The 10,457-nt window shown below is 48.5% G+C and overlaps 1 protein-coding gene across 1 annotated transcript in view; it reads right to left on the bottom strand.

Annotated features, from left to right (window-relative positions):
* Adamts8 (ADAM metallopeptidase with thrombospondin type 1 motif 8) overlaps nucleotides 1–7,123 on the bottom strand; it is a 20,400-nt gene extending 13,277 nt beyond the window's left edge. Inside the window, exon 1 of the mRNA XM_031345459.1 lies at nucleotides 5,957–7,123. Within this exon, the coding sequence (XP_031201319.1) occupies nucleotides 5,957–6,721 (765 nt within the window). The 5' untranslated portion in view covers nucleotides 6,722–7,123. The remainder of the gene's footprint in view (nucleotides 1–5,956) is intronic.
* Between the last annotated feature and the right edge of the window lie 3,334 nt (nucleotides 7,124–10,457).

Raw genomic sequence — 10,457 nt, 5'->3', positions numbered from 1 at the left:
CTCTCTCTCTCTCTCTCTCTCTCTCTTTCTGTTCTCCTGTGGTCTAAAATGTGGGAGTAGAAAGGGAGGGAAGGCTATGGAGGGGACATTCCATTGAGGAAGGCCGTATGTGGGAGTTCCAGATGCATTCCATTATTTGTGCATGGGACCTGTCTGTTCATCCTGCAGGCGGTAGACCAGATGTTTCATTACTCCTACAACTGGCTTGGCAGGTTTCTGAGCTCAGGTGACTCAGCATGCCATGCACTCCAGCTTGTTTAGGTTGATGTAAATATCTTATCAGCAAAGCTGCAACTTGGCATTTGTTCCCTGAGTTGGATGGCTGAGGGGAAATATGCAACCACATCATTATGCAACCGAGGGTGAGTCCTGAGGAGTGGTAGCTTTGGGAGACAAGTTCCTGGCCAAATCATCCCTGCTTCTTGAAGGAGGACAGACAGTCTCCTGTTCTATCTGGTGAGGCTAGGATTTGACTGGACCAACCCCTTGAGGATCTCTTCTGAAGAAATCTGCAACTATATCCTTCCAGGATTTTTTCCTTTTGAGTCCCAATTCTGTGGTATGAAAACTAGGGAGGGTGAGATCTTTTTAAAACAGTCTGGGGCCAAGGTGCTGGCTTTTAGGTGTTCAGAAAGGTGGTTTGAAATGAGGAGTTGAGGATTTGGGGGACTGAGAATGGTCTGTACTCAAGCTCACGGGGCCAGACCTGACTTAGGCAGTATGACAGATGATGCCCTAGTCCCTCATGGAAAAGGCATCGGGCTATGTGGAGAGAGGACAGCATAGGGACCTCAGCAGATCCTTTCTCCAGATGCCGAGCTGTGGGTCAGGCTGAGAAGGCCAGGGAGTCATGGCCTCCAGGCAGCAGCTGTCTGTGAAGACAGCTTAAGTCTTTCTGCCACTGACTATCTCAGAAGATAATCTGCATAGAGGAGGGCAACAAAGATTCTGTGGTCCAATGTTTCTTTCAGAAGCTCCACTGAGAGCTCACTGAGAAGCAGGGCATCGCCACTATCTTCAACGGCCAGCTCCATCATCTAGATGCAAAGCAGGAGCAAAGGGATAAGATGCAAAGGGATAAGGATTGCTAAGCTTGGGATAAGTACGTCACTTAGAGTCTGCACGCTCCACTTAGAGTCTAGATTCTCCATTTGTTCTCTAGGTCCTGAAGGATGGACCTGACTTACCGATACAGAGAGCAGGCCCAGGTGCCAGTCAAGGAAAAGGTCAAATGGCTTGCTTGATGCACCACCTGGTGTCTATATATAACTCTCTGCTTATCACACAAGTATAAAGTGTGAGCTAAAGAGTGGGAACGACATTCTTCCCCTGTTGACTGAGGCCCCTGTTGTTTGGCAGAAACCTCCAGAACTATGTCAGAGTGGTAGGAACCCATGATGGCCATAGTCAAGGTGAGTCAAGCACAATTTTTGAGCTACAAGTAAAAATTTCCTTCCCCAGGATCCTGGATGCTCCTATGGCAGTCAAAGCTTACCGTTGGGATTCTTGTGGAAGCTGAGCTTTGGCAAAGTGCACTAGCAGTGGTTTCTCATCCTGGCTACAATGTCACCTGTACTTTGTAGTACTTGTCTTATTTGCTTCCACACAGTGGGTACTAAGACCTGTGTGGTGTGCCTGGGGACATCAGAAGAGTGGCAATGTATGTCCACATGTGGTGTCCTTAGTCCTCCTTCCTGATATGACTCTAGGGCCTAGGATAGCTCTGTAAGGAGGAAAGGGAGAAGCAAAGGGAGAGGGAAGAGCAAGACTCACATCCCTTCTCACACCTGGTTCCCCAAACAGCAAAAGGTGTGGTTGCAAAAGCTACCCTTCTTCAGAAAAACTGCCAGAAGCCAATCATAAACACTCAGAGCTGAGGCAGTCTGAAAAGATGGTCTCTGCCATGTGGGTCAGCAAAGTTGAAAAGCAGTAGCCAGCATTCCAGTGATGTGTAGCCACACCATTATGACCACTCTGTCAAATGCTTGCAATCACCAAAGGCAACTCTAGGAATAGAGCTATGCTTTGCCGAGCACCAACACAACTGAGGCCCTGGCTCAGATATGTTTCATGTTTTCTTACATTCTCATCACAGTCTTAGGATTTGGGTATGACTGTTCCCATTTCCCTAGTGAAGAAATTGAGGTACAGAGAGATGGATACTTGCCTTGGAAATCTCAGTTACATCTGTTTTTCCTTCTAAGGCTGTGTTCCTGGCCACTACACTACCATCAGTCTTGGTTGCTACAAGGAAAACCAAACCCAAAGTTTGCAAGCAAATAAGCAAGCCTTGTCATGAACTACACACATCCAAACATTTGGATATTTGGACATTTTCTTTGGGAAATAGTATCTTTGGTCATTCTACTGCAGTAAGGGATGGGAAGGACCCATTGTTTGGAAGGCGGGCTGAACATAATTAATGTAACATGCCTTTTTCCTATGAAAACTGGCATAACTACAGAGCTGATGAAGCCTAGACCTGTGTGTCACCCAAACCAGCACACTATTGACACCAAAAGATGACACTCTTTGTTTTTATGCTACCAGACAGAGACTCCTCTTGGCAAACCAGGGTATAGAATAACTGTAGAGCTAGGGCTTGTGAGGAACACTCACCACAGAAAGTAGAGGGACATGAGATGACCATGACGGCCTCTCCTTAGAATCAGCTCTCAGGACCTTGCATCTGGGAATGCTCTGGTCTGCTTTGAGGAGGAAGAATCACTCCTAGACCCTCCCAGCTGAGGAACAGGGTTAGAAAGTCCGCTTACTGCTGGAACTCTGCTCTGCTCCAAGGCCACCCAGGGGACACCCAGTAGCATCTGAGATGGAGGCAAAGTTAGTAGACTCTCCTGAGGTGGTCCCTCCTTTCAGAAAGTCTTCCCTTTCCCAACCCTGACAGAATTCACAGCCGCCCAGGATCTAGTATCCCAGAGCGACTGAAGCAGGACACAAGTTCAGATCCAGGTTGTGCTGACTTCTGCTTGAGGTCCAGGCATGCTGCTCACACAAGGTGGCTTTGTCTGTGAAGACCACCAAAGTACCAAGTCCTGGTACTTTAAGATCTGGCTTATTCAAAGCCACCTCCACCATTCAGAAGCTAGTCCTTAACATCTAACCTGCAAGGAGGCTCTGAGCAATCCATTCAGACAGATAGAAGTCACTTTGGGTTGTCTTGTGGGGTCATCAATGTGGGGTTGATGATGACGATAAGAGCCCCTGGTTCTTTAAGGAACTTGAACAAGGTAATGCGCTCTAGGATCTGTGAGACTGTCTTACGATGAGCCCTTAACTCTGAACCCAGATAATAAGATGGGAGGCAGGGGCCCCTCTTGTGAAGGGATTAAGTGAACTCACTTCCACAATTCTGGTAAATGTCATTGTCACTTAGCAATGACACCAGTCTGGATCATAGCCAATTCTTTCTTGAAACTTTGAAGGCAAAGGTGATTTCTTTTCAAAATGGGGCTTGGCATTTGGATGGGGCATCTTGAGACTGCTGGATTTAAGGAGCCATATCACAATGTGGACACTTGGGAAAGGGTGAAAAGGACCACAGATTGTCCTCATGAGAAGATACAGTATTACAGTACAGTCACAAAGAATGCTAGACTTAGGCTCAGGAAACCTGGAGGGTGTGGCAAATTAGCTTGCCGCACTTACCAGTGTGACCTTAGGAAACTCAAAAGTCCTTTTTAAGCTGTATGTTCTTCTTCCTCTGCCTCCCTTACAAGCATTTTTTTCCTGAGGTCATGCACATAAAACCATTCTGTAAGTGGAGTGTGCTCAGAGAGCAGCCGAACCTTCCAGAAACTGGGCTCCTCGTGAAACAGTCTCACAGATGCTCAGACCAGAGCACATTACTTTGACCAAGAGCCTCCTTGTTGTTTCTTAGAGAGTCAGGGGCTCTTATAAGTACCATGAACCCCCGCCCCCATTACCCAAAGACACTCCAAAGTGACTTCTATCTGTCTGAATGGATTGCTCAGAGCCTCCTTGCAGGTTAGATGTTAAGGACTGGCTTCTGAATGGTGGAGGTGGCTTTGAATAAGCCAGATCTTAAAGTACCAGGATTTGGTGGTTTTCACAGACAAAGCCACCTTGTGTGAGCAGCATGCCTGGACCTCAAGCAGCAGTCAGCACAACCTGGGTCTGAACTTGTGTCCTGCTTCAGTCGCTCTGGGATACTGGAGCCTTGACAGCTGTGGATGTTGGAGATGCCAAGTACGTCCTTGAAGGAAATGTTTACCAACTCACTGTTTAAATGAGGACATGAGAGAGCTGCTAGGGAGGACATTTTGGCTCTGCATTCTAAAAAACTGACTCGTCTTGAAATTTCTCCATGTTCTTGTTGGTCTTTCTACATTTTGAATTTCACCAGGACCAGTCTAAAGTCAGATGTAGTGGTCTTGGTGAGTTGCGAAGCCCTCTCTTCACCCTTCTCTACTTCTCTAATACACACTGGGGGAAAAGAGTCAGAAGAAGTGGTTGGTACCTCCTCTTAGAGCAGGGCAGAGAATCAAATACAGCGCCAGCACAGAACAAACCTCATGGGCTCGTGGCTCAGAGCAGTCTTGTAGTGTTTTGAGCAGAGCCAATACCACAAGACCGTGCAGAGAGCCTGTTCCAGGGTTAATTGGTTTGTGCAGTAGATAGAACAGTGATCACGTGGAGCGCTCACCCGCAGTCCTTCCTGTCCTCCCCATGTGGCTTTCACCGGAACTTACTTCTCAAACACCTCTTCATCACAGGAGGTGGGAAAGACCAGATGACAAGCAGAAGGTGTGCTGTCTCTTTGCCTGGCCACTCTGCAAAGGGAATGCTTATGCCCTTGGCATCCAAAACAGATTCAGGCACAGGCTGAATCTAGCTAGTATAGAGACCCTGATCAAGGACACCATCACTGCCAAAGGGTTGACTGGGCTGCTGCAGTGCTGGGATCCCTGGCTGGAGAAACTATGATTTCTGGACAGGTCAGTTTCCTCTAGCTGAGCTCTAACATTTACAGTTCCATCTATTCCAGAAAATGGGACTCTTATTCCTTCTGCTTCTGGTAAGATCTTTGCCCTATCTTGAGGGAGGTATTGGGAGCACTTCTTGCTGAGTTAGCACCAACTGCATGTAGTAAAGAGTGCTCAGCTACTAGCAATAATGTCTTAGACTCAATTTTTCTGCCTAGGTCAGTTGAGAGCTGATTCTGGGCTGAGGGTGGCTGGGTGGACCAACCACAGCCCTGGTTCCTTTGAATATAGTAGCTGAAAAAGTTCATCTTTCAGCCCTGCTCCCTCCCCTTTCTCACCCAAACTTCAGTTTTCTAAGCTGAACCCCCAGGCAGAAATTCTGTTCTCCTTCCTTCTTGAGCTGGATGCTGGCATTGCCAAGTTCTGCCGGGGCTGAGCGCCAGGTTGGCAAGGTAGCCCATGCCCCTTGATCAGAAGCAGCTGGGCGTACAAAAGTTGGACGGCCTCTTTCCAGGTCCGGTTCTCTCTAACGACTTTTACTTACAGGACTTTTACTCAGTTCTGTACCCAAAGACAGTCACAGCCACCTTGTCCCAGCCCAGCTTCCTCTCCTAGGGAGTCTCAGAGAGTCCTAGATAGTAGAGAGTTGCGGGAAGCGGGACCAGAAAGGACAGAGCTCTTCAGCAGTTTTAATCTCCCTTTGGGAGAAGCAGGTGCCTGGGGACTGCGGGAGACTCAGGATGCCGGCTAGGCTAGTAGGAGACAGAGCTACTACTGTAAATTGGAAGGGGTTTAGGGATTGGGAAGTAGGAAGCCGGGATGGTAGAAGTTAATGGAGTTACTGATGTTTCTCAGAAAGAAGAAAGTCCCCTTTGGGGTTGGGCTTGGGAGCGCGAGGGATCCCCCCTCCCCCAGTGGGAAGGGAAGAATTGAAAACTATCGGGAAGCAATAGACTGTTAGACAGGGTCTGCGGAAGGCTCTTGAGTCCTACCTGCAGGTCGGTCCCATAGAAGGCAGCCATGGACGCATCAGCCACTAGAAGTGTTTCCACGAAGCGAGCCTCCGACACAAACCTCTTGCTCCTAGTTTTGGATCCGAAGGGTGGTGGCACTTTGCGGGAGTCTTGTGTCTCTTTGCGCAACCCCTCTTTGTCCTGCTCCCTGTCCTCTTTGTTGTCACTTCTCTCCTGTCCCTGCCCATCACCCATCTCCACCTCCCACTCCAGTCCTTGAGGGAGGGGGAAGACTTCGGCGGCAGCGAGCCCGGGGTCCTCGCGGCGCTGTCCCGGCCCCCAGCGCTGCAGGCGATGCGGCTGGTCCAGGGAGTCCCCAGCGCCCTGTGGCTGGATGGTGAACTCCTCGCCTGCCAGCAAGAAAGAGCCGCTCAGCCCGCGACACAGGCTCATCGCCGCCAGCGACTCCCGCTCTCCATTCACTGTGCCAGAGAAGAAGCAGCCGCGCAGCCCCGGCTCACCCCCGGCCGCCGCGCTCGAGCCCCCGAGGCGCTCGATCTTGAACTCCGGCGCCAGGAAGCTGGCGTCGGGAGCCAGGCGCAGCACGAAGCCCTGGCCGAAGGCGGACAGGTGGAAGGCGAGCTCGCTCGCGCTGCCGGGCAACCGCGTGGGCACCACTAGCTCCGAGGCCTGCGCCCCGGTTCCCGGCTCCGCCGGGGCGCCGCAGACGAGTGGCGGCGGCGGCAGCTGCAGTAGCAGCAGCAGGAGGGGCGGCCACCGGGTGGCGGTGGGGTCGCGGAGCATGGGGGCAGAGTGCTGCGGAGCGCGGGAGAGGGAAGAATATCGCCGAGAGCGGGCAGGTGCTGGTGGCCCGAGGCGGCCGGGCCGCTCTGTCCAGGAAAAATGATCAATCGGATGGGGAGGCCGAGTCGGCCAGCGGCAGCGGGCGCAGCGGTCCCCTGGCGGCCCCTCTGGATCGCGCAGCCCGCGCCTCCTGTGCCCGCCAGCCAACTTAGTAGAACTCTAGCAGCTGGCGCCCTGGACTGCGAGCGCGCGTCCTCCGCGGCGTCCAGTGCAGTTGCCTTCTTCCTCGGGAAGCACCGAGTGGGCTGCCGAGCCCTTCGTATTTATACTTCCTTCCCGGCTTTGACATAAGAGGTTTATTTTTGATCGCTCACTATTCCCGTTTCCCCACCCCTGGGGTCAGAGACAGAAACAGAAAAGGAGAGGAGGGGAAAAAAAGGGATGAAATGTAAAACCAATCAGGAGTCAGTGAGCCCCTCCCGATAGATAGTTAAGTAGTTAAGTGTCAACTACAGTTTTTTTCCCTTTCTACATGAAGACCCACGCCAGTTCCTGTAATGCTGGACAGCCCCTGAAGGCGAGACCTAGGTGGGAGAGACACTAGCTTCTTCTTGGGATAGAGTCAGGTGCTGGGGACAGACACACTGCTCTGGTCTTAGCGACGACGACGTATTCAGATTCTTGTACAAAACTGGCAGTGTTAAAAGAGGTGTGTGGGAAAGGTTCCAAAGCCTTTAATGGTCAAATACAAAGTGAGAGGTAGGAAAGCCATACTGAAGTCCCGCTGTCCATTAAGATCCACCGCAGAACTTTAAAGATGCCACCTGGTCAAGGCTAGCAAGTACGCTTAGTTGCTTGCTTCTGAGCATAGTGGGGTAGTGAGAAGCTACCACCAGAAAAGCAAAATGGATTCAATACCACTAAATTCCCGGTTCCTATGCGAGGAAGTACTTCGCCAGTCTGTCTTCTCATGCACAGTTCTGTCAGTTGCCTTGGTGACATGGGGAAAGGTGGGCAGGTCCCTTTTATTGTATTGCCCACAGCTCCAAATACATATAAATATGTGGGAAGTTAACCCACTCTGCCACACACCACACCTTTCTGCAGAAGAGAGAGGGATCTGAGAAGAGTGATGAGGGTCTTAAGACTACAAAACATAACATTTGTATCCACCCTAGTGTTAAGGGTGCAGGTATAGATTGGATTCAGAATCATGTTCTCTTAGTACCAGAACAAGTCCTAACCCCCTGCCCTGTGTCCTCTCTGAGTGGCCAATCATGGAGGATACAGCATTTGGCAGCTCACCTACCCCCAACTACACAGCTCTTTGCTTATGCGGAGGGTGCCTGCAATTGAGTCATTCTTACTTCGTTTAGCCTACCCAATCCATTTCTGTAGCTGTGAAGGGTTGGCCTATCCAAAAGATTTCTCAGGACTTGTAATCTACAAAGAGGAGGCTCTTAAAGTGACTCCTGTCACTACAGAACCTAAGGAAAGGCCCCAACACCCCATGTTCTCTCCACGTTTTATAGCAGGACAAAGGAGTGGTTGAGAACTTTCTACATGTAGAATCTCCTTCCTTTCCTATACAGAGAATTGCAAGTTTGGGTGAAACACTCCTAGAGGCAGGGGGATGAAAAGCATCTCTGTTTTTACCAAAAATGAACAAGATGCTCATCCCTCAACAGTTTAATATCCCTGGGACAGTGTGACCTGTATGGCTAAATGAGCAATCCCTTTTGCCTCAGGGCTGTGGTGACATTTCAATTACTGGTCTTAGCCATTAAGTCCCTTCTTCAGTATTTTCCAATGTGGAACTCCTTGTTTTTTTTTTCTTTTTCCCTTCTGGTTCTTGTCCTTTCCTTCCTTCCTTCCTTTAAAAGATTTATTTATTTATTTAATGTATATGAGAACACCATCACTGTCTTCAGACACACCAGAAGAGGGTATCAGATCCCATTACAGATGGTTGTGAGCCACCATGTGGTTGCTGGGAATTAAACTCAGGACCTCTGGAAGAGCAGTCAATGCTGTTAACCGCTGAGTCTCTTCATCCCGTTCTTTCTTAATACAGGGTCTTACCGCATAACCCAGGCTGGCCTCAAACTTCTTAGTCTCTCACCTTAGCCTCCTGAGTGCTGAGGTCACAGGTATGTGCAGGACCGCATGCTTGGCTTTCAACTGCTGGTTTTCAATAGTAGTTAAGTCCTTCACATGTGCGTGTGCCTTCTCTCTTCTTTGTGAGTATTCGATTGGCGCGACCAGCTTCTTCTTTCTCTTTAGATGTTAGTAGCTATAACCAGGCTAGGGAAAACGAAGTGTCACTTGTGTTTTCATATGGGAAATCTCTGGAAACTGCAGCTGCCATTGTAAAACAGAAAGAACTACCTTTGGAGACAGACGCGGAACTGCGGACTTCATCTTTGACCCATTTCATCAACAGCTACAACTGCAGCCATACAACAATTACTGTCTGGCAAACTATCCTGCCAGCCAGCCTGGCTGCTAGGGAGAGAGCTGCTGGATTCCTCTTTGTGCCCCTATGGTAACTTCCAGGGAAGTGCCTGCTGTTTGCAATGCAACCACAAGGTGTCATCCGTACCTTAGTTATGCTTAACCCAAGTCTTGCAGGGATGCTGGGTGACTTGCATGGAAGACTCAGAAGCTTGGTGGGTGAAGTCCAGACAGCAAAAAAGAACTCTATCCCAGCTTACCAGGGAAAATCCTATAGGGGCCAGTTATGGAGTTCCTACATTACCATCCTGAGCCTCAAAGACTAGAATTGTCAAAAGTCTTGGCTGACTGTGGTGCGTGGATGAAGGCTGCTTTTGTATATCCCACGTGCTAAATAAAAATGGTTTACATATTTTAAGTGGTAAATATAAAAAAATTAACTATTACTGTTTCATGACCTTGAAAATGCTATGAGATTCAAACTCCAGTGTTCGTAATAAAGTTTACTGGCAAGAGACATTCACGGACCCATTGGCTGCATTTGAGCTATACAGGAGATGGCTGAATGAGCTTAGAATATTTATGATCTGGCTTTTTCTATACAAAGGTTGCTGGCTGAGTGGGGCAGTGGTGGCAAACGCTTTTAATCCCAGAACTTGGGAGGTGGAGGCAGGCAGATTTCTGAGTTTGAGGCCAGCCTGGTCTACAGAATGAGTTCCAGGACAGCCAGGCCTACACAGAGAAACCCTGTCTCAAAAAACAAACAAACAAACAAACAAACAAAAAGGTTGTTGGCTGAATATAAAACAGCATCAGTTTGAATTTCCTAAATTTGGAGTGGGATGTAGATGCCACATACAGGATTCTTAGCAAGTAAGAAGCTCAAAAATAAGTTTTTTTTTTTTGCTATGAATATGAATGGGAAATTATTTGAAAAGTTAAGATGTATTTGTTTTGTCTTTAAATCTATATTTAACAGCTATTAATTATTTAATTAGCATTTAAATAATTAATTGTTTTTATCAGCTTATACAGTAGGTTTATTGTACATTTTAAGTTGTTTTTAGTTTTCTTAAAGTATGTTTAGATTTATGTATTTTATAGATTTGAGTGTTGTGTCCACATGTATGTATATAAACCACAAGTGTGCTCATGGAGGTCAGACAGCTGTGAGCTGCCATACGGTGCTGGGAGTCAAATCAAGGACCTCTGGAAGAGCAGCCAATGCTTTTAACTGCTGATCTTTCTCCTCAGCCTCTCTCTTTGTCTTTTTTTTTTTTTT

This window comes from Mastomys coucha, unplaced genomic scaffold (genome assembly GCF_008632895.1).
Source record: "Mastomys coucha isolate ucsf_1 unplaced genomic scaffold, UCSF_Mcou_1 pScaffold23, whole genome shotgun sequence".
Classification (NCBI taxonomy): Eukaryota; Metazoa; Chordata; class Mammalia; order Rodentia; family Muridae; genus Mastomys; species Mastomys coucha.
This window is presented reverse-complemented; position numbering and strand designations above follow the sequence as displayed.